This window comes from Macrosteles quadrilineatus, unplaced genomic scaffold, assembly GCF_028750875.1.
Source record: "Macrosteles quadrilineatus isolate MER2022 unplaced genomic scaffold, UCM_ALF_1.0 Scaffold_4__1_contigs__length_99947679, whole genome shotgun sequence".
Lineage (NCBI taxonomy): Eukaryota > Metazoa > Arthropoda > Insecta > Hemiptera > Cicadellidae > Macrosteles > Macrosteles quadrilineatus.
Window position 1 is genome coordinate 59,290,278 of NW_026542597.1, and position 25,675 is coordinate 59,315,952.

A 25,675-nucleotide genomic window follows, 5' to 3' on the forward strand; every position below is an offset into this window, starting at 1 on the left:
TATCTGAGTTCAGCGATAGGAATTTGTTATTACAGTAATGTAATTCAATGATTACCGTAGACAATTTTAAAACTTTCAATATTAAATGTCATTCATATGTAGAGCACCTGATATCTTATTTAAGAATAACACAACCCAATTGGTAGTGTCTCAGACTTAGATGCAGAAGGGACGGACTTAATTCCTGGCACAACAATGGGCACAACCAGAGAAACGTTGCACAAAAACTTTATTCTCACGTTGACCCTTTGTAAACTGCCACTGGCGTAGAAAAAATTAGAACACTGAGAACCAACTCTTCAGGCGGTAGCAGAGTCGGGATGCCGACGGCAACGTTAGTTGGGTAGTGTACTTTGTGTAGGTTAACTGTTGCTTACTGGGCAGGTATAATGCAGTTGTGTTGGGTGCAAGTTTTTAAACACTTCTTAGATAAAATAAGTTCTCTGGTTCAAAATCTTGGTCTGATTTTGGACAATTTCTGTTTAGCATGCACATTGGCACCAGTTAAAAGGGTGTTTTCGTCAATCAAACATGCTTGAATGTGTTGTAATGTTGCAGTATTCCTTTTATATTAAAACCACAAGTCTCAATAATAAAAAACATGACATTATAAAAGCTTATTTTTTTACATTTTTTACCTTTAAAAAATAAACTGGGAAGCTTGAACACATTAAACTAGGTCCTCAAAATAGCTTAAAAACCACTAATTTTAGCACGTTATTTCCAAATTTTTCCATACCCTACAGGCCCCCCATTGACCACCCCCAAAATATATGTGTAGGACCGCCCTTGCCTACGGTCCCAATTGGTTTGGATTCTCTACTGTATTACCTTCTCGGAGTTTTTCCCGCAGATAGGAGTTGCGTAAAAGATAGGTGTTACAAAACTAAACTCTCGGAGGTCTTTCAAACTTTTACTCATGCTGTAGCTTTAAAAAGTACACAATATACAACCCATATAATCAATAGATACAAATACTGTTCACAGAGTCACATAGAAGAGATGCACCACAAAACGTACAAGCGGAAAGTGTTCAACAACCAAGGTGGCCGGCTGGCAGCCAAGTTCCCTGGAATGAAAGATGAGGTCAAACGACGCATGACTCATCTGAACCGCAAGTGGGAACGGCTGGAGCAGACGGTTACGCCAAGGAAACACTCACGAGTCGATACCTCTCACCTCGAACATCTCCCAGGTAACAATGACATGCTTTGACTTTATAAATCTGAACAGCCTATGTAGACCCTTGGGATCAGTTGGATTAGAACACTGACACAACTCTTGAGTTGGGTCAGTGTTCTAATCCAGGTTTTGCCCTCTGGTGCTTCAGCCGGTCCTTTAATACTGCCGCTTGACTGAGTAAAGGGTACTAGGACGCCCAATAACAACAAGTAATTTTCTATGATATTGTTAAATACAATGTTATATTTTAAATTTGTACTTATAGTTTTTCTAAAATCTTCTGTTAACACGTTCGCTGCTACGGACGTTCCGGAACGTCAGCCGGGCCACGGCGCCAGGAGCTAGGGATGTTCCGGAACGTCACCGTTCATTGTTGTTTAACGTTGCCATGGATAAGCCAGCTCGTCGCAAGCGTCCTATATTTCTTTGCAGCTCGTGGGGACGTACTTTTCTGACAATAAAAAATATAGTTTGCCAAAGTCACCACCAGGGTCGTTTGGAACAGGGCTTTGTTCCATCTCTTTCCTGCTAGATAGCGACACTACTTTATCGACTGGAACCTGGGTAGTGCTGCTATCTATCAGAATCACTTAGTACTACGTCCAAAGCCAGTTTTATTGCAGAACATTGCCATCCAGTATAACTACTGTTGTTTTTACTGTAATTTAGTGTATTGGCGGCACTGTCACGCAGCGGCGAGCGTTTACTTCAGCTCCTGGCGCCATCCCGGCATCTAGCGGTCAGCAGCAAACATGTTATTTGATACAAAATTTCACACAAATCGGTCAATATTCAATGATTACAGATTTTTATTCACAACAATCAAATTTGTGAATAAAATGTGTAAATGTCGACTGTTGATAACATTAAATAAAAAAATTACAATATCCCTTTGTTTTACTTGTTTTTTAATATTTAAAATCAATTACTTTTGTTGGTATTAAACTCAAGATCCCTTAGGCCGGCCACACACAAAACAAGGCAGGGCACGTCAATTACACAATTTAGCCCCCATAAACCTGAAAAGTAATATAGGAATTTTTATATCTGAGCCTTGAGCCGATTTAGCCAATTTTTAAATTCAACTTTATACCTAGGAGCAGAATAGAAAACAAAATTCAAACAGTAATACCTCCAGAGGAGTGGTTTTTATAACCCCTCTCTTTCCTCAGTATCAATACCAAGAATTAGTTGTTCAACCACTATAGTAATACTATTGTATAGTGGTATAAAATGTTAGCCATACATGTAAAGTGTTATCAGTTGTAAAATAATCCATATCAAAATAAGCCTGTGTGGGAATAAACTTATGGGGGGGGGGGAGGGTTCTTACCGTCGCCACTGCTCTTGGAGACAAGCTAATGGTCCGACAGACTCTTGGGCTCAGAAGTAACACGTTGAGAATAAATTTAAGTGTACCTGGTTTGGTTGTCTACAGAAGAGTTGTTGGAATTGTCACTAAAAACTCTCTGTACTCATCCTCATCCTCTAAACTGGTCTTGTGACATATTTTCCCCTCTCAACTTTGTGTCCTTACAATACTGCTCTAAGGTTTGTTCATTTTGATTAGATTAAGTAACTACCAGCAAGTTATAACCAAATCAGATTATTATGATTGTTTGTGGCTTACTATACAAAAATAACTCTGTCATATTATTGAAGTTCAGTTTCGAGCCAGTGTTTGGTAGCCATGAGTATCTTATGTATAACATGGAATGGGCTTAACAAACAAGGAGACATTGTCTGAATGTCACTCAGGGTTTGTTTCTCTTCAAGCGTTGTCGTCACAATTCATTATAATACAGTTGACTTTTGATCATTTAAAATTGGTGGGCCAAGCAAATACAGTACCGTAAATTTGAATTATCAAGAGGTTGATTTATCGAGAGGAAAATAAACCATTCAAATTACAAAGAGTTCATTTTTTAAATAGGCTACTATTTTATAAGTACAGAACGTTACAATTTATATTTTAGTTAGTTACAAAATTATTTAGGCAGGTTGTTTAGTTTCTCATTATGACAGGAAGGATTCCCTCCCTTCAAACTTTAGAGTGTTTTGCCAACGAACCTTTGAATTACTGCGTGTTCCAAATCGGCCTACCCTCTGCTCGGACTTCAAAATACTGAGTAGGCCTATAACAAAATGCATGATGAAACTTTGAAGAATAATTTCTGTAGAAGAAATTCTCTATGGAAGCTCAAAGAAAGCTCAGTGCTTTTATTTTGAATTATCGAAAGTTTTGATTTATCGAGTGTTTAAACGGTACTTACGTATTAAACGGAGGCCACATATTTTACAGCGCGCTGCAGCGGTTATGTTAGGTTGGGTTATCATAAATATATGTTTTTTTATCAAATTAAACTATCTTAACCTAACCTAAACAACCAAACTTGCTGATGGTGAAGGTTTACTAATCGAATCGAATCTGTTGGTTAGGTGGCCTCCGTTTAATACGTAAGTACCGTTTAAACTACTGTACCAAGAATAGACTATTATCAACCTATACAGACCTAAGATCAAAGCAGAGTATTTTTTATTTTGGTCAATGTCCGTTAATTTTCTGTAGTTCTTTGAAACACAGGTGATGTTCTTTTCTGTTACGTTGGTCTACAGGCCTAATGCTACTAAAATAATTAAGCATAATTTTCACATTGAGTTTTGCTGTTTGGCAATTTCTTGTTTAACTATAAAATAACAGTGAGTACATCGTATAAATTCAAGAATTGATTCAGCTGCTGTTTTAAGAACCTATTATTTGGCTTGAAACTCACATTCTGTTTGAATGTACCCTCTCCATATTGCTTTCTCCAGAGTCCTGGCTATCGTCATCTTACCTGTACACAGATACAATATTTTCATGTCCAAGCACTTATCTTATCAAGCTGTATCATCGAAGTAGTTTTTCTACAATGTGTGTCCTTCTTCTGCTATTATTTTATTAGGATGATTTATTGATTATTCTCTTGGTTTTCAGATGTGGAACACCTTCTGAACTGCCTTAGGAAATGGTTAAGGCTAACGGAGAGAAAACTGCAGCCAATCAACTTCAGAGTGATCTGGACGCTAGCAGAACTAGAAGCTAAGGCCAAAGAACACCAGGTAGGAATAAAAAACTTGTATTTGTGAGATTTTGAATTGGTTTTTATGTTGGCGATATTATAAAATCTTCAGTTTTGGTGAATATATCAAAATCGCTGGGGAGTTGCAATATCAACAACTAATGTTAAACCTTAACCTTAGGATAAACTATGAGTTAAAAGTTAACGCTATGTTTGATCATTTTGACAATCCAATGCCAATTCAGCAAGCGTAATGAGTTGCATTTGTCTCCCTGTGGAGTGGAAGCAAACCTGTTTGTTTGCACATGAGGAATTTTTGGACCTTATGTGCAAACTAATCTTTAAAAATCTGAATTCATCAATATGAATATCTGATTAATCTGGTCAAAAGAACTCTACTTTCAAACAACCCAACTTGTTGGCACTTCTGATGGGCTAAACGACCGTATAAGCTCTTCTTTAAGTCAGAGATACTAACTTCAATGTGGTCTAGTTAAGTGCTATGCAAAATTTATTAACAAAAACCCTTTTTTAATTAGTTTTTTCGCAAATACCAGGTATCTGCTTTCCAGTGTGGTATTATCTATTAATGGCTAGATTGTTGAGTGGATATGAATCTTTTAACCAGCCATTAGTTAAGTTGCCTCAAGTTCTGTGAGCGGTAGCATTTATAGTCGCTGTCTTACCTCATGTCGCCCTGGGTATTTGCAATCGTAACTGCCATAAATGTGGGTTTTGAACTTATATAAGTCTAAATAACTAGGCATGAATAGATTTCAGACAAAAATAGTAGTAAAACAAATTTAATTATTTCACTAAAACACTCAATACAATCTACACAGGTAACACTTGTACACAGTAAAGTAAACACAGGTAATATCATCTGTATACACAATCCACATACAAATACTGTATGTTAAATGTAGTTACAACTATGTACAGTTTGTCATCAAAGACTTCCTTCATCTTTAAATATTCTTCCTCTATTATTCAAAATATATATATAACTTGCCTTTTTGGCCTTGACAACTACTATGAAAACCACAAAACACTAAAACAACAAAAATTTTGACAGCACTACAGTTTAACGAGAATGGTATTGTGCCTAACACTCTGAGCTATGCGGTAAATAGCGTAAAGAGGCACTAACACCTCTATCATGACACACTTCTTCCCCCCCTCACCCTCAAAATTGCACATACTAAGATAAATATTTATGTTAACACCTGAAAACAGTGACTCATATATACTCATTTATAATAATAGCTTGATAATAGGCACATGATTAAAATTTTTTTTTAAACAACAGTTTTGTAAGGTCACACTTACAATTACAAAACTAATGAAATGAAATGAATTCAACCTTATTCATAATTTGCAAACATGTTCACGAATGGTGTCATTACATTGGATCAAAATCATTATGCTTAATCCTAAAAAAGTACAAGACATAATCACTATTGAAAATGTTCTTATTCTAATATATTATGTAAACAGGGGTTTAGTTAAAAAGTACATTTTTAGCTTATTATTAATTTTTTTTAGTTTTTGTATAGTCCTTTAATTTTGTTGGAAGAGCATTGTAACATTTTATACCCATATACATTGATTTTTTTTTTAAATTTTAATCTATGGGAAGGTGTTGCATAGTTATTTCTGTTTCTGGTACAGTATTGATGAGAATCCCCTACCAGTGAGACATTATATTTGAATTTTGGACAGTATATAATATACATTGATAGATATAATAGTTATATACAGTCATTATGCCTAGTTCTTCAAATTTTTCCTTAACCGAATCTTGCCAATCCAAATTTAACATAATGGGGATCGCTCTTTTCTGGAGAATTAAAATTCTGTCTAAATTAGCTTGTGTTGTTCCTCCATAAATACTTATACCAAAGGATAAATGTGAGTGAATATGAGCAAAATAAACCAACCAGATTTTCCGCTTACAAGAAGATTAGAATCATCGGCATATAAACAGATGGTATTTCTTGTTGAATTTGAAATAACATTGGGTAATCCATTTATTTATATATGTAAGAAATAGTGGAGTTATATACTTCCAACGGCTAGCGTGATTACTCTATTAATCTGATGGTCGGTTCTGAGAAAAGTCAGAAGCTATTTGATGTTCCAAAACTGTATCCAGCGACCCTTGATCTTAAAGGTGTTGGCTAAAGAACCAGCTGATCTTGGTCAGTAACAAATCTGTTGTCTCGTTCATTCAACACTTATATGCATCTTGGCATATAAGTCTCGTAGCAATCTAATCTAATTGAGCGGAGCGAGTGAAGCTCTTATACGTCGACTCTTATGCATTTCGTAATACGCAAACTCCTCCTAGACGGCTGAAGCAATCATTTTCAAAATTGCATGGTGATAAAGACCATATCGGTGAGTGCTAACATCAATATGTCACGCATGGATGGCAGACCACGGTCTCTCGCTTGCTTTGAGCAAAACCGGGATAGTGATTTTGACAAAAACGGATTGACACCATTGTGTTGAGGGTGGGAGCCGTCGAGGTTCAAACCGTTCGTTCAGCCAAGTACCTTGGGGTCATGGTGGACAGCAAGCTTAGATCTTCCGTACAGCGGACAAGGCCGCTAGGGTGGTTTCTTCTCTCAGCCGGTTGATGGCCAATGTCGGAGGGCCTCGGTCCAGTCGTAGAAGGCTATTGATGTCTTCTGTCCAGTCCGTAGTCTTGTACGGTGCGGAGGTGTGGGCAGACGCACTAAATAAGGAGGCATACAGGATGCGGCTCGCCCGAGTGCAGCGACAGGCAGCACTAAGGGTAGCATCTGCCTACCGAACAGTGTCTGAGTCCAACGTCCTGGTGGTTGCTGGAGTCATCCCTGTCAAACTTTTGGTGGCGGAGAGAAAGGCAATATATCGGCGCCGTGGGGAGGACCAGGCACGAACAGAGGAATGCACTCGCACCTACCAGCTGTGGCAGGAGAGCTGGGAACAGGAGACATGGGGACGCTGGACCAGGCGACTGATACAGCAAGTCCAACCTTGGGTTAATCGGCGGTGCAGAAACGTGAACTTCTACCTCACCCAATTTCTGACGGGTTACGGTTTTTTCCTGTCGTACCTGTTAAGGATGGGCAAAGCCGTTCACCCGATTGCATATACTGCCCAGGCATTCCCTATGACGTGGAACATACCTTTTTCCACTGCCAGCATTGGGAAAGGCCCCGCCTGGAGCCTCAACAGTTAGTAGGACTGCTGTCGGTGGACACGGTCATACCGATGATGACGGAGGGTGAGGACAATTGGACCTGTGCGTCACATTACATCCAGGGTATTCTCCGTGCCAAGAAGCTCGACCTTGACGGGGATGTGGTGAAGGTCATAAAGAATCTAAATGCCAGAAACGGTGCGAGCCCTGAGGGCTTAGGTCACATGTTGGCCTGTCTGAAGTAATGTGACAAGTTCAGGAGTCTCCCACTACAGGCTCCTGCACTACCTGTGTGCATAAAACGATTTTCCCTCTCTCCCTAAAAAAAACAATAAAAACATCTATATGGCATTAACAAATTCTCTACGGAATCTGCCCCACGGGCCCTCAAAATTTCATTGTAATCCTTATGGAAGCAGTATTTGACACAAAACCAAAGGCATGAGATCAAATGTTGACTTAAAGGAATGATTGTAACTGATATCACGGATAGTAAAACAGAAACTGTATGGATCATAAACATAAACAAATGATGTCACTAGCTCGAACCAATAATAACGGAAACGTATGTTTTTGACGTTTTTGACAGTTAATTTAAAAATAATAATACAAACATGTTTGGTTTTTGGCTAGTGAGCAGAGGCCTCTAGCAATGATTGACAAGCGCTTATCCTACGTCAAGCGAATCCTGACAACCAAAGATCAGGCCTAAGTGTTTGGTGATCTTACTGTATATCAGTGTGGTGATATGGCTCAGCTACTACCTGTGATGGTTGGTGCAGTATTGAGCTTTATTCATGCCATCTTATATTTCAAATCCTGTATCATATCTGTTCATGTGCCTGTATGCACATGGATGTTTTGCCTACAAACACATTCAAAACAATTTTCAACTAAAAACTGTCATGCGTCAATCCGGGGAGGATCAGTCATTTTCGTTTTCCTCTTTCTAATATTGCTCATGGAACAATACAAGAGGAAGGATTCTTTTCTTTACGATTCATATAAATAATACAAACAAAATCGTAGAAATATCCTACGCTGTTCGTATAATGGCTTGAAAAGAAGAGGTGCTAACGTGGCTACTGCCACCCTTAAAATTGGCTAAGCTGCATGGTCCTGTATCATTCATTCGTGTCATAAACAAACCTTCAATAGCCGCAATATTGATTTCGATTAATGCCAATCTTTTGAAAACATCCTCAGATTAGCCAAATGATGTAGAGTCATGTTGCGACCTTATTGACCGATTCAGGATTACTCTATGGTGCTGTTGGCACTGTCCACAATATTTTACACAAATGTGAAGAAGTCACGTTTAAAAATGCAGTTTTTATGTGTATTAGTTTAATTTAGTAATTATAGAGGACCTACATTATACAATAATAATGTGGTACCAATTGTCCCTATTGTAACTAAATATGTAGAAGGTGGCATTAATTTCCCCCAAAACCATTTTTATTGACCCTGAACCAAGCAGTTGTTGATATTGGACCAAAAGAATTCAGTACTGGGTTGATGTACGACGTACGTTGCAGTGATCCCAACCGAACGATATGCGACTGCGTTTCGACACAGGATTTTCAAAAGAACGTCTGAAAAAGAAACTAATCGAAGATAAACGTTTGCTATCACTGTTAACAATTTTTAAGTTTAGTTTGAAATGTTCACATTTGTTGAAATTAGCAACTGTTAGCAACTTCAGTACTACTTGTTTATTTCTTGCTAAACTACGTCCACAACACAGGGACTCAGTATCACAGAGAAGTAATTTACTGAGGAAACAAGCCTAAGGGATGGCCAAGTGCTTTTAACAATATCAGAATTAAATGGATTGGTTAAACAAAATATTGACAAGGTAAATAATAAAGTTTTATCAATGATAGGGACAAATGATTTTTTGCAGCGTAGTTCACCTGATCAAATAATTAGTGATTATAAAGTATTGATTAGGTTGTACCAGAACTATACTTTGACGATCAAGGAAAAGCCGTAGCAAGAAGCTCTGAGCGAAAATTCCTATCGCACAGGGCACAGGGTCTTCCTCCACCGTGAGTGTTGTAGTACATGAGGGCGAAGGGAGTGCTGCTGGACTTTGACACCAGTGACTAGTGCTAGACACCACTTTGGTGTACCATTGATTGTGTCCTCTGTACCTTACTTCTCAGTACCAGTACATCCTAGACTGTATCTTTTTTATTAGATGGAATAGAATTAAACATTTTTCTTACACCAATCCACTATCAGCTCATTGGAAGTTCCTGCTCTTGGCTGTGGTTATTACCATAGGCAAAAATAATTAAATATCAGCGGTGCTGTGATTAGCATAGGTTCTGGAGTTTACCGCTGGTTGTGCCGTGTAGTTACGGCGTACACGCTACGTAACTACACATCGCTCTCAGCAGTGGACGCCTGAACCTACCAACCCCGTGCCAGGCCGGACCATGATAGCGCTATCTAAAAATGTTTATTGGGTATTCGTACCATTTCAATGTTTTATGTGTTTGTGTTGTCCGCGTTTTAAATGTATTTTTGACGAGATGCAAGCTTTGAAAATGTTGTCTTCGCAACAAAACATGTAGGCTAAGTTGATGAACAATATTAATCGTTGGACTATTTGACGGAGGTATGTAAAAATTTGTTATTGTAGATTCCTTATTAACCAATTGGCTTCCTTTAATATATACAGGGTGACAAAAAAGTCTGGAAACGGTTTAATATCTTTTTAACTATGTCCGTTAGAAAATTCAGACCTTTCACATCAACTTACATGTATGAAAACTACTTTTTCCAAGCATTGTCATTTTTTTACCTCTACCAGGGGACGACCCATGAGGAGTAGGTACATAATCTTTAATGTAAGCATAGGTTGATATGCACATCATTTTAAAGGGTTAGTCAAGTGGAGTTCATTGCCGGAAACCGCGTCAAAAAAGGTTAATCCGTTAAAAAATGGCAGCTGTCCAAAGTTCTTGTGAAATATACCTGCACAGGCCTTAGTATGGGCAAATACTCGTATTAAACATTAGCTTGAGAGCTTAAACTGTATTTTAAAGTCAACTAGGTCATAGACTAATAGTATTCAATCTTCAAAACAAATTTAACCGTGTTTCAGAATTCCCTGCTAAAGTTGACTATGAGTATTTACCAATACTAAGGTCTCTGCAGGTATATTCCGCAAGAACTTTAAACAGCCGCCATTTTGTAACGGATGAACCTTTTTTGACGCGGTTTCCGGCAATGAACTCCACTTGACCAGACCTTTAAAATTATGTGCATATCAACCTATGCTTACATTAAAGATTATGTATCTACTCCTCGTGGGCCGTCCCCTGGTGAAGGTCAAATTATGGCAATGATTGCAAAAAGTAGTTTTCATACATATAAGTTGATGTGAAAGGTTTGAATTTTCTAACAAATTTAGTTAAAAAGATATTAAACCGTTTCCAGACTTTTTTGTCACCCTGTATAACTCTTCACTTGTAACGTTGAAAAAAATATTACAAAACAATTTCTAAAAAAATTCAACCATTAGACACCTACTTATAAAATTTAATAAGTATCGTAAATATTTATCAAATATTTACATAAAAAATAGGTTTCAAATTGAATTAATGTTAATCAAAGTTTTGTTTCAAAAGTTCCAACTAAAAAAAAGTTGGAATGAAATCTAAAAAGCTGTGATGGTTTTCCTTACATCTTAGCATAGGCTCAATCTTATTGCCCTTGATTTTACCATAATCTATATTGACCTTGATATTTGAAGATAGTCCTCATAGTTTTGTCTATCAAAAAACTATATTTGGGAACCAAATAATCAAAATAAATAACATGTTTTGTGTGAGTGCACTGGGTGTTTGGTGTTTGTGATCAGTGTTGTGATAATGACATGATAGACAACAATTGTACTTTGACCTTGGTACTCTCCAGTGTAATCACATATGACCTTGAGTCCTTAGTTTGGTGAGGAAGGACCGACAATAGACCACATCCAATCAGGACCTTGGTCACCTGGTTAGGTTTTCACTTTCCATGGTTCAAGCGACTTCAACTTGAGAGTTTAAATACAAGTCACCTCTATTGCTCTATTAAGTTTGGAATGTAATCAAAATTCATCGCCTGTTGATATGTGAATTACATCCCAGTCGCAGCAAACCTGCAGACTAAGTAAATTTCCATTTGATGGATTCCTTCTGAAATAATAATTTTTTTAAACATATCAGATTTATTCTCTTCTAACTACTATTCATGTGCTTTGCGGTAGGAAGAAGACACAGTAGAGAGTATTGTGGTTCCTTATGTTTTGCTTTTTGGATTGGGTTAAGGAATTTAAGGATTAAAAGAGAGAATAGTTGACACTGTTGAAAAATGTTTTATCAACAAGGGAAAAAATGTTTCATCTATTCGGAAATGATTTAAATAACTGATTGAATGACTTTTCGATTGAAAATTACTCAACATATTTCACTTACTTTCAGAAATCACAATGAATAGTTTCTCAATCTAAAGAAAATCTCTATAAGAAACAATGTCCAGGAAATAGGAAGTGATGGTTAGTTTCTCTTGCAATTTTCTGCTCAGTAAGTAAAAAGAGAATTGTCGGGGTGAATGATTGATTAGCTACAGTCTGTAGGATGCAGTGTTCTGGAGGCTTCCACTACAGGCAAGTTTAAATGATTCAATGAGGAAAACTTTGCATTTTATCTTTTTTAATGTCTGGACGTTTTAATGGTGTTTTTCAGTTGTAAAAGCTATTTATTTTGATCTTTCAACATTTAGGTACAATGAAACCCCACTAATCCCGTATAAATGTATTTATAAACTAAATAAGCCTTTAGCAGGACTATCTGGCAATGCAGTGAGAATATACCTCAACTGAACATAGAAAAAATCCTAGATATACCTATTCCTTTGGCTTCTCCAGCTAATTCAACGCTAAAAATTTATCTTTTATCATGACAATCGATGTATACTGAAGTATTCTAATATTGCTAGACCTATAGTTGATAACCAAGATTTGACAATAATTTGTTGTGTACTTATATACCATTTAGTGTTAAAGAATAATTTCAGTGGTTTGATTGAAGTGAATCTTGAAGTCAGATGTTTGCTTCCAAGTTCGCCATCGTTTGTGGTTTATCGGTATAGATAAAGTTGTTTTATGTATCCCCACAAAAAATACTTCTTTGGTGTTAGATCGCATGATTGGTGAGGCCAATTCACAGGTCCTTTACATGAAAGGATGCGATGACCGAATGTTTCTTACAATAAGACTATTGCGTCTCGTTCTGTATGCTAAGTAGCCATTATTATGAAACTACAGATTTTCCACATCATCATCAGTGAAGAAGGATAGTCATTAACTCATAGCCCTGTACCAAATTTATACTCCCAGTAACATTATTAACTGGTATGATCTTTGAAATAATGGCCAATAAGGGGGGAGGGGGAAATGGGCTAATGAGAAAATTTGGGCCAATGATTCCACCTGCCTACAATGCACACCAAACATTGACTATAGGTGCAACAGATTTTCAACGAATTTTCTTAGATATTTCTGGCAGATTTTAGGGATAAGTAAAGCAACTAATCTGTTTATAAACCACAAACATAGGACCATTTGGAAGCAAACCTCTATCGTTTGATTGCTGGTTTACGGCCAGCTACTGGATAAGGATAAAAAACTGCACTTTAAAATGGGCTTTTTCGATCCTTAAATTATTTTCAAACCTTAAATTGCATAAAAATAGCAATTAAACAAATTCATCGACATGGTAATTAACATGAATACTTGTTATGTATTCAATTTATCATACCTTTAATTTATCAAAAATAAAAGTCATGTAGCTCTTTGGAGACATGGAACAGTCTTAAGCTCTGTAAATTTTCCAGATCCCAAAAATAACCAAGAAGATTTCATTAAATAAGTTCTCTTACATAGTTTTCTAATAAAAAACTTGTTCTAAGCCTCCAGGAAAGAAATACTGTGTTCTAAGTAATAGACTAGCCCTCAATAATTTTCCTACAGCTAAACAAACATGTTTTATGCCAGTGCATTTTTCGCTGGCCGCAACATAACCTTTTATTTGCTTAAGGTAGCGTGAAATGAAACCAGAATAGAGGATATTGTATTGCCTGTAATAACAGTGCTGAGTCGCAGTGGCGGCTGCAGACTCGGAAAACAACTCCAGCTGCCTCTGTCCCCGTCCCTTAGTGTCCCTTAATTAACTGTCCCTCTCCTCTGTCCACTTTCAATTGATGTTTACAACAATATTTCCTGTCACTGAGTACAGGGATGGCTTTGTTTGGTGTTTTTTTATTCTATGCTTTGACTATGGGTAGAACTATATGCATCCTATTCATTGTGGAATTTCCTTCAGCGTGTGCAGTCATGTAAATTTCCAACTCATGTTGGAGTACGGGATTTGTAAACTAATCCAAACTGAATTAACAACTCGTTCTTGTAATCTGTCGCATCTTTTATGTCACATAAACTATCACAGTAACAACTTAGGGAGAAAAAACAATTTTTACTGTAAAATACTGAGCAATGTTTCTGACAAATTTCAATGTTTTGTACAATGATTAAATTTTTTTTCTGTTGAACTTGCATTTTTTGTTTTAGTACGAATTTGAAAAATTTTTGAAAAGAAATTGATTGTATTTTTTCTCTAGTTCAATAAAATCTTGACTAGAGTGAAATTGTGACTACAGTCTATAATTTGTTAGAAATATCTATAAACTATCTACGTTGGTCATAGAAATTCTAGTTCTAAATATTGATGGAAAATCAATTATATAACATAACACTAATATAACATATAACACTAACTATAATTTATTAGAAACTATACCTGTAGTTTGATTCTTGAAACGGTTAACGGTTAATAATGACTAAGTTAATTAGCTGTAGCAGACAAAAAAACAATTAGTGTAGTGACTATTAATGTCACTTAAAATAACGCACCAATTTTATTGGTACTGTACAAAAAGACATTGATGGTAGATGCCAATGGTTGGCCATCAAAGCTAATCTCTGGTTCATTTTCTGTCTTTGAACAACAATTTAGCCCAGTAGTTAAAGCCTGATCATATGAACGAACTCACATCCTCGTTAAAATCTTCAATAATTTAATTTATTAACTTAGTTTGTTTCATAGTATGAAGTAAAAGTTAGTCTTATTGGTTTTTTTCAAAAAGAAAATTCTGATAAAAATATAAATGGGTTATTGGATAACCCTCAAACATTTTACCGATGCTGTTGTAAAACAATTAGGTACCAATATTAATATTAGTACAGCAGGAAATTGTTGTGTAGAATCATAATTTTTAAAAAATGTGCAAATATTATGTGCACACAAGTTTTAAAAGCATATCCCATTAAATTTACATATTAAAAGGCAATCATTGGGTATGTTGCAGTGAGAGTTAATAGAAACTCAGTTACATATAACTTATGCATGTCCCAATGACCTTTGCACATTTAATTGGCATCAAATGCAATACAGTTTCTATTTGCAAAACAAACTAATTGAAAAAAATGTGTTTAAATTAATACGTTTGCAAATTATGTAACCCAACATATGCAGTTTAATGATGAAGTTGTCCTTGCTTGGCAGGATATGAGAGAATGAGTTTGTATCCTGCGAGTTAATTAGATATGTAATTGAGTTACTACTATTTATAGAAATTCTGCAATTTGCAATACGTTATAATCTATTCAATACGATTTCCCATGCTATTTTTTGTATTGGGTAGTGAATGAAACAGTAAAAAATTGGAAAGATATAGCGTTAAAAATGTGTTTACACTTTTATTCTGTATTTACATACAAGACAAGCAATTAAAAAATATTTTAAATAGCAAATAATTCAACAACCTTGCATTGCAAGATATCTAAGCATTCAGCACATTAACTACACCAGGCAATCCTGAAGGTACATAGAAATTGAAAATTTTGTTAGCGGTTTACAACATATCTCAGTGGGATGTATTCTCTTGCAGTCTGGTGTGTTTGTTTTAATATTTTTTTTTGCATTTTATCTTTGACAGGGTCATTGCTTAACTTTTTTTCATGAAGTAAAGTGTAACATTTTCCTTTTTGAAATTTAATACCTTTGATAGATTAAAAATTAATAAAATATCTGGCTTGATCTACCGGAATAGCCAAAGGATTTTTTTGCCTTACATAATCAGTTACTTGATTTGCTTTTTTGTGCATTGGTTAGATGATTTGCTTTGCCCTACACAATAGTTTGATTTGCTTTACAATATGCAACAATTAAAAATGTTGATTTGTTGTACTCGCACTGGTAATATTTATTGATAATTACTATCTCCAAACAATTACCGTTAAATTGGAAATCTCACAACACCATGGAAAGCAATTATCTGAGACTGTGTGAGAAGTGTTCAATGAGTTAGTGGAAAGTGAAAACATGATGACCATCCTCCAACACTGGTGGTCAGTGGCTCTCGCTTAATTATTGGAACTGTAAATTTGGGGATTGGAGAAAGGGTTGGGATATTGATGGAGGTTAAAGAGTAAAAGAAAAAACAGTCCTGGTAAAACACTAGGATTTCGTTGGTATTTAACAGTTTCGCATATTCTGCTCTTTAATTGAAAATAATATGTATGAAATTTTTGGTTGTGCACATGGGCTAGTCATAGATTTCACATACATCGAAGAATTATAATTCCTTAACTTAATTCTTTTGTTGATTAGACCAATCAAGCAATTGTTATTTTTTAATTAATGTGTAATAACTGTGAGCTGGTTGCTCTAAATCATAAACACCTGAAAATAGTACACAAATTTGAGAGATAATTATGCTATAAGTATTTTTATGCAAGCGTTAAAATTATTTTACTTAGTAATTTCCCATAATATTGAAGTAATTTTTGTAGCCTAAATTTCCAATCTTTACAGTATAGAGCTATTAGTGATTGGTGATAGTCAGATTTGAACCAATGACCTCAGGTAATAAAGTCACGTGCTCTCACTGGACCACCTCGTTCCCGGTTTTTACTAGTAAAACACAGGGAAAATTAAAATTCACTCAGTCACCATTGAGTTGTCAACGCATACCAAACCCGGCACTCGCGAACAAGCGAGACCTTATGGGTAAAAAGATCGCTAAGCGTCGACCATTGTCCGCATCTGCGGTCACCGACCCATCGTAGTGGACGCGCAATCTGAATAAAGGACAGTGATTGCGCCGCGGACCCGGACCTCCCCCGCAATCTTGCGCAACACGCAATCACACGTTTCGCAACCTAGAATCTGCTCGTGCCGAAAATCTCGAGTCCCTTTAAATACGTGCTGGGGATACTGCGGCTCCACGGAACCGAGTCACTTCCTCTAGGTCGCGTTTGCAGTGATTCTCGTATGCTGGGAAATGGTGGGGACATTATCGTATGATTTCAGAAAATTATCGTACGGCACCATGAAATTATCGTGTTTAGTGAATTATTTATTTAATTGAATTTACAACGCACAGTATTTTAATTATTTTTTAAAGTTGAATGTTTATGTTTTACTAGTGTCCCTGTTGCTCGAATTCGAGCAATTGCTAAGTATTACAGGCGTTATTTTAAAACGAATTTCACCCAAGTCAGTAAATGTTTGTAGCAATTGATAAATTAGCCAAGTTATTTACTGTTAATATATGCTCTTCTTCTCACTTTTGATTTCTGACAACAGCTGGAGTTTCATAACAATTTTTGTTACCAATATTAATCTTATGGAGAAATACGAAACTTTAATGTGCTCCATTGTCTCACTCGCTCATTATTTCCCTAAAAAGAAAGTTTCCTGCACAACTTCACGTTACGCTCTTTCCAATGACACCAAAAACATGACAATCGGTTCAGTAGTTTCGGAGGAGTAATTGTCACAAAAAAAACTGCTTGCGTATTAAATAAGTATAGATTGTAACTAGTAAATTAAAATTGAAAGTGGGTTTATTGCTTAAAATAATTTTTATTATGTGATATTTTCAGTTTAATAACTTGATTTTAGCCGACGTACTTATGTTCTACATTTAGACAACAACATGAAACACAAATCTGAAAGGGCTTTAGGAAACGTGATTTTCAGCTACTGGATTGTTAGCAAACCCCACAAAATAACCAACTAAATATTTTGTCTATACTACAGTTTCTATTCGTTTGACATTTTATACAATTCAACAAAAAATTATCGTGGCAATCACCTCAGAAGTTTGTTTTATTTTTCGAGCAAATAGTAACACATATTAAATGAAACTAATTGGAAAATCTGATATATGTAACATATATGTCAGATAAAATCTATACATGAACAGTTTCTATATTCACTTACCAATTACTACAGTGATCGCCACACTTCTTGTAATTATCTCTAGAAACGAGATCAACGAGGAATCAAATTTCAATTGATAAATCAATATACTGTAGTATTGTGAGTAGTATAGTTGAAGAATAATTACATTTTATACTCACAAAGTTCGTTGTAGCAGTGTAGTTGTATGTTTAAGTTTATAGGTTCGCATGTTGTGTATTGTCAGTACAGCCCGGAGCCTATACCAGACGTGCCTCCTTGCCTTCCCACTAAACTGTATAACGTACAACACTAGAAAGCGGCGATTGTGTTCGTGCGTTTGTCGCGACTGTTTGAAATATCGGTGTAGTGAATATAGGGGTTTGATAGAGTACATTGTTTATATTAAGTATATATGAGATATGGGGGGGGGGGGGAGAAGAAAAGGTTGCCAATGTTAAGTGATGTGGTATTATAAAGCTGGAATATAACTCGCAATGTGTATTAAGTGTCAAACAACAAAACCATTTTAACTTAGATACGTCTTAATATATTTCTAATTCGAATTGTGTTTTCGTGTTTATAATTTGACTGTTGGTTGTGTAACTCGATGGCATAAAGTTTTTAACAAAACAATACGTTATTACGTCTATCATTAGGTAAACTTGGGAAAACCGGTGCTTGGGAATTGCTATTATAAACGGGGCAATCAAAAGTCAAATAACAACTTCGGAACAATGGGCGTCATCTCAGCTGTGGGTCTGAATTTCGGCAAAAAGTCATTATGTAATTTGAGCATACACTGTCATTACTGATGTACCAGACCCGCCCAAAGGTTCTCATCGGCCATTATACCTTAATATTAATTTGAATTTTGTTTTTACATTTTGCCCAATTCATTTATTGACTTATGTAATTGCTGATGAATTTATGTTGAATAAAAACACTCTAAAAGTTGTTTTCAAATCATGTACAACCACTGGACCATATTAAAAAACCCTGTGGCAACAACCCTACTTACTCTGCGATTTTGCTCATTGAGGTTTAATTAACACTGGCGTATTCTCAAATGCACTGAATCTCCTCTCAAATCAAGCATAAAATACGCAATATAAGTAGAGTCCCTCAAACTCTGCGTAATGTGGACTTGAAGGGTGCCGAGTTTGTGAAATGCCGGGTTATCAGGAACTAGGGTTAAAAATAAGAACAATACAATTTTGAAGCTTTTTAATTGCCTCTTTTATTTATATTTATTTTACAAGTCAGTATTAATTAATCAGATATATTACAACAAATCCTTGGTACGAGTTGTGAATGATTTGACTTGAGCTGGCTTGAGTCCATGTTTAACTCGGACTAAAAAAATCACTAATTTTCTGAGCCAGGTGATGGCCGAGTTAACCAGACTGCTGGGTTATCGAGTGCCGAGTTTGCGGGACTCTACTGTATTTTATTTATTTGTATTCATTGCTTTTGAAAATTGTTTAATTGTTTAGAATATTGAGCCTCTGTTATACAAAAAGAGATAAATCGTTACAAAAATCAACACAAGCGAATTAAATATCACTAAACCGTTACTCCAAGTACTAGTTGCGGGAACTGCATACCTTCACATACTGTGACGTCACACACACCACTCAGATGGTAATCAGCTGTTTACTTCAGCTGGAATTATAAGGTGAAAACTAGTAAGATCGAGCGCCAGATAACCTGGTTGAAAAATGAAACTCGATACCTTGGCTTAGTTGGAGCATTCCTCGAGCACATAACTGTGAGGGGTATAACGTTGGTTTGTTTTATTTTCGGGGAGATTTGGAGTTAGGTTACAAAAATGCTGACGAATCCTTTATATCACGTTGAAATTTTTATAACTAAAAATTAATGTATTTCAAGATGGATATTATTTATAATTTCTAGCTAATCTTGATGTCTTCTTTCTACATTACCTCCCTAAATGTTATTAGGCAGTGTAGAAACTTTACGCAACCCATTGATGAAAAAAATATGGTTTTCAGCCAAATTAGAAATAATAATTGAGTATTTAATACGTTTTACGTATTAAATTACTCACCAATAACATTGTTAACATGAATAATATTGCCATGATTTCACCGGGTTTGATGAATACACATTAAGAGTTTAAAATATATTATTGATAGAGACTATATACAGAACATCTGGAGATATTTTATCAATTAATAAGAATATACTAAACTCTTGTCTCATTCGGTATTCGTTATTTGGCAAGGCTAAATTACGGAGTGTTGTCTAAAAATAGTTTGTTGGTGAGGAAAATGGCATTGTCGGTGGCTCAGTCGCTAGCGTCGCAGACTTTGGGTCCAAGGCAGCGATGTCGTGGGTTCGGATCCTGGTCACTGCCACTAAAATTTATCAGTACAGTTCACCTTTGTACTGTACCGACTCACTCCTTGCTTTGCTGTAAACGTTCCACGCACGGGCGCGCAAATGCAAGGTTAAAAGAGGCCGCCAACCTCTTTTAAGAAAACAAAAAATACCAAAAGTGCTAAAAATCTCTTTCGAACTCTTTATATTCAGCTGCCTTGGCTAATGTTGGATAGCTACGCTGAACAGGCGGAGTGTTACTTCAAAACTTCCAACAGCTTGATATAAAACAGAAAGACATCGACACGTGAAAATATTACAACCAAAGCAAGTTCGTGCAAGTGGTGCTATGATACACGCTAAGTAGACACCAAAAGTGGTCATGAGATTTCCTTTTCATATAACCCTAGGCGTAGTATCGACATGATAGTTTGCCCATACGGGCTCCATCTAATATAGCAGTTTACACACAATACTACTAGATTGCCGCACTTATGGGACATTTATGGGTCGAGTACAGTTCCGTGCTCGCCCCCGGGCCGGTCCATTTGGGCTAATACGCCCCTTCCCGCGCTTTCCGCCGACTTTCGTAAAGTGCCCTCCAAAAGCTAGACGTCGCCGTCGCCCAGTTCCCGCCGTATTTGGTCCTTTGCGGTAGCCAGTGGCCCAGATTCCCGGGTTAATTACTTCCGCGGTGCAAGACTTGCGAAGCGTGCGGTTATGCGCCTCTGGGTTTGCTGAGATGTAAAATTAAATGTTAGTTTGGATTTAGAATTGAGGTGTGGATGTGGGGTGCTATTAAGTTGTATAATTTCTTCGTTTCGTTATTTTCTGATGAATGGTTGAATGAACCATAACAAAAAAACCTTGAATGAACCACCGGTATCGTGTCTAGGTTTCTGGACAATAATTATAGGCAATGTCGTTGTACATGTATACTATATCATCGTGAAATTTCATTAAATAGAAAAGGTCTATGTGCTTCTGTTAGTTACGGGTTAATACATAACATGCCTAATTAAATGGGCCTATATTTTACAACTCTTCAAACACATCGGCATGTACATGTCTTTGAAATCACTTCGGGCTACGTCGCTTTGTCCTAAGTTCCAAGGTAAAGTTTAGTGGATGATGACAGTAGTACATTATTCGCATCTGCGTTCTCATCCCGTTGTTAAGCACGGCTGCACGGGTTAAGAAATTAAATGTGTTTCGTGAATGCATGAAGATTCTTGTTTTTTAAAGAATCTTAGTAACAAGTAACCAGACCCTAGTAGGATAGATGTCTTCGTTATCTCCACAATCGCCGCGTTTTCGTGATGTGTAGCAGACTGAGGGACGGTTCCACGACTGACGACAGGGCGATGCTATGGTGTCGTGTTTGATTAGAACACTTTCTCCTGTTACAGTTTTATGCCCCTTCTATGAGGCTAGGCTTTGTACTTTATACCCCATAAACCTGCCTTACCTGTCACTCATACATTTGATAGAGTTGTCGGAAGAAACGTGGGGTAGAGCTTTGAAATTATGAAGATTTCGTATGTGTAGATAGTTGAATGTACGTGTGAAAAAGAATAGAAAGCATATAATTTGAAATCAAAGTAAGAAAACATGGCCATTGGGGCTTAGGCCATACGCTCGCATAATATCGAACCATATCTTATGAACAGTTGTCTATTCAATCATAATGACTTCAATGAGGAAACGTCCATCCGTGTCAAATTCGAAATTAATAGTTATGGTCTAACGGTTGGCTGGATTGCAAAACCTGTAGAATAGGCAGTAAAGGACAAGATCTTAAAGAAACTCAGGTTGAAGGGTTTCCTGTGCCAGTTCGAGATCATATAAAACTAATGTCCGTTGGGAGTCTCTGGAGGATGACGGTCTGTCATCTGCAAACCTGCCTTGTGACTGTAGACCTACCTCGACTTATCTCTTCCTGGGAGGTTTCGCGACTTGTATTCACTCCTCACACCAGGACATTTATCTGTAAGTCGCCCTTTCCTAGCACAGGCTGCACGTTCTGGACGTTCTGGTTGTTGTAGGCGTGCGATCGAGCCGCTGTTAAACAGTCGCGAAAGTGAATCTGCCGGTAACGATGTAAACAATCCAGATTTACAGAACTCCACGATCACATCTAGATCCCGATCTGTACAGAGAAGGGAAGCCACGACACTGTGACGGATGCTGCTGTACCAACCGTCACCCCACGCCGTGACAACGTAACGCTTCACGTCGAGTCACGGCTTTCTATGCTTTTCGTACCGAGCCGAATCTGACAAAAACGGCTCAACTCGCCACTTTCTCCCCGTTGCGTCCGAGCTAGATCATTTCCCACTTGTCTATTAATTGCAGTTTGGACCGTTTCCACATGACCGCGGCCGCGGCGTGTCGTGTGTGCTGTTATCAATGATAGCGCCGAGCCTACGGAAAGGTCAGGCTCACCTGTGTGGGTTACGTGCGAGTCCTTTCTAAAAACACTTCCTCCTCAGATTCCGAGGTGAAGGTTCGCGTCTGGAACTTTAAAAGCGGGAAATGATACACTTGTAGATATTACGTTGTATGCCTGTGGCATTTAAACGGGATAATGGTGAAATTAAGGATACATGTATCGGGACGCGTCAGAATTGTGGGGAAACTTCGTGGATCAACGTGTTCTGTAGCACCGAATTCAGAGACGCTATCCACTTAGTGCAGCTAGACCACTATGATCCACCGTAGTGGATGAAATGCTATCTCTGACGTACGAAGTATTGCAGACAGCGTTTCCGAGAGGGTCCTAGAATGTTAGGTTTTTAGTCCGTGAAAGTCCTACACACCAGGGTAAAATACACCTTAGACCCTGACTGTGCATAATGCGTTCCCCTGTTGTAGAAACAATGTAATAAAAACAGACAAAAGAGAGTATATAGGCTCACGCAATAGTGGCCAAAGTCAATACAGGATAAGTTACATCTTAAGTCAAGCATTCTGAGATAAATCTGGATCTTCATCATTTCATCGTAGCTCATGGTACACGCGTATAACACTAAAATCGCTATCAAGAGGTGTATTCATAGTAGCTTATTCATATAATCATAAAGCATTCTGATATTCTCTTGGAAATCGATTTCAACCAAAGAAACTACCAACCTCTTTCCTTCGCGATTGTTTAAAACTTGGGCTAGTAAACTTTGATTTATTTTATTCAAACTTGTCAATTGAAGATGCTTCAATTTGTTGTGAACGTTAGAATCACTTCTACAACCGTTAGAATCAAAACCCTAACAAGACTGTCTGACAGTCGTTAAAGAACCATTAAAGGCGTAAGATTGGTATCAGACAGGTCTAATTGAGACACCGGATGGGTGTTATTGTTTATTTTACGATACGTGGCGGTTAACGAGAACATCCATCCCTTCACATGCGTATAAACCTGTTGAGTTTAGTGGCCATCAAGTATCACTTTGGTAGAAGAGACTGTAATGGCTCCATTGGTGAAAGGAAGGTGTGAAGTATAAAGGAGCATTAAACGTATAGTGAAGCATAAACAGTGTTTTATTGTTTATAGAAACCGCTGAGCTCATTGCCATAGTTAATTATGGAAAGTTTTTGCCATAGATGCACAGTTTTGTAACACTTGAAATTTTGGTAAATGATAGAATTAAACTATTTATATTTTTTAATGATTTATCTATACTAAATTGTATTTAAATAAAAGTTATTAAAAGACGAGTATATCTACTCAATATTACTATTGCGAATTCAGTACTGTATGAGACAATCGATATTCTACAATGATTTAGCCACTAGAGTTTTTACTAGAGAAAAGTTCTGTCTTTCCAATTAAGAGACTTTTTCGTCAGCCACAAACGTTCACAGCTTCCCTGGTTTTAACATATACACGGTCAACAGTTCCTAAACGTGACAGCGAGTCTAGGAATCAGCTCCACGCGCGGAACAGTTGTCCGGAACGGCTCCGCGACCGCACGTACAGTCAGATGTGGGTTGTGTTATGTTCTATCACAGTTCACGCCTGGTTTTTTGTGTCTCGTATAATTACCTTTCTCCTTTATTATCTGTCATCGCACTCGTTTTATCCGCCTTTCTCTCAGCGTGTTGCCAAAGCCAATAGTTTTGCGTCACAGTTTAATTGTTATAAATAGGAAAGCTTCTTCAGTACTGCTCCACATTGAGTGTAGGCATTTGAACTGATTGTTCTGTGAACTAGTGTCAATTGGGAAATATATTAAAGATTTAAATTAATTAAAAGTATGTATAGATACGAAAACCTCCTTTTACAGTGTTGGATCTAAGGATGTACTTCATTGGAGCCATGCCTCACTCCCACTAGTTTGCAGTTGATCCAATTCTACCGGAGAAGCAGAAAGTACTCTTTGACTAGGTGTTCCATAGCTTGAGGCGGGAAGATTAATTGGCAATCAGTAAATTTAAATAATTGAAAATAGGTCAAATGCAAGTGTATCGATAAAAGAAGACCCCCTTTTTCACGTAGGTAAATTCCAAGCATTGAAACACTTCGCGTGAGAGACCATCCGATTCTATAGGCAATCAGTTAGACCAATCATTGTGCCACTAGCTTGCGAGGCTCTTAATGGGCAAAAGGGGAAATTAAACACATTCTTTCTATCAGTAATGTAAATCCAACATTTAGTTTTGTTATGAAATCACTGGACGAAATAGTTGCAAAAACAACATAATCTAATTAATTTCGTTGCGTGATCAACACGGCGACCGTGACATTGACTTGTCCCCGGGGGCTGGTAATGCCGTGCAGTGTCAGAGAGAGGTAAAGAGGTGGTTTGATTGCTGGACTCGCTGTTTTGCTGGATGGCGTCCAACAATCGACAATTGCATCGCGTGTCATACTGTAGTGTAGACGCTGTATCGTTGTTGTGGCTGAAAACCGTAGTGAGGCATGAATTGTGGGTTATTGAATACTGTGGAGTTCTAGAATTGGATACATTTATGTGCATGGAAATGTTCTCAGCTGATATTGACAAGATTTTCTCTACAAACCTAATAGTCTCCTAAAGATTTAATCCACCGGTGAACTAATTGGAAAGCTTCTGCTCTGCAAGCACTTTATACTTCTCACAATATTGTAAAATCTGAAATATATTCCTGTATCTGTGTTTTGTCCAGTGAGCGTAGAACGTGTTGATTGCGATTTCTCAGTCAATATGAGGACGAATTGTTCACGTATTCATTATTTGATTATAATACTGGAGGTTAAGCAAAAGTTTACACATTTTTACAGTAGTTTTGTATGAGAAGATCTAAAAATACAATTAGCGGAATAACGATAAATAAGAATTAAACATCGACACGAACTCTACAAATACCAGGATAGACTACTTGAATGATCTCTTGAGCTGATCCATGAGGATGACACACAAATTAGGGACTATGCTTCATTTGTCTCTGTATGACTAATCATTCTTTGGATTATGGTTTAGACAAGTTTGTCTCCTCAGTCGTAAATACAATTGAGACTGCAACTTCAGTCAGTCCTTTAGCTGCTTCTCACTGCTTAGTGCTTCAGAAGGCTCCTCGCAGCTCTAGCTTCGGTTGGACTTAAGCTAGAGACAGAGTTT

The 25,675-nt window shown here is 37.1% G+C and overlaps 1 protein-coding gene across 5 annotated transcripts in view; it reads left to right on the plus strand.

Annotated features, from left to right (window-relative positions):
- The window catches only part of LOC128991621 (uncharacterized), a 403,846-nt gene that overhangs the window by 199,177 nt on the left and 178,994 nt on the right, over positions 1 to 25,675 (plus strand). For all 5 annotated transcript variants that reach the window (XM_054414670.1, XM_054414667.1, XM_054414668.1 and 2 more), the window contains 2 exons: positions 988 to 1,195; positions 4,160 to 4,284. In XM_054414670.1, the coding sequence (XP_054270645.1) occupies positions 988 to 1,195; positions 4,160 to 4,284 (333 nt within the window). The remainder of the gene's footprint in view (positions 1 to 987; positions 1,196 to 4,159; positions 4,285 to 25,675) is intronic.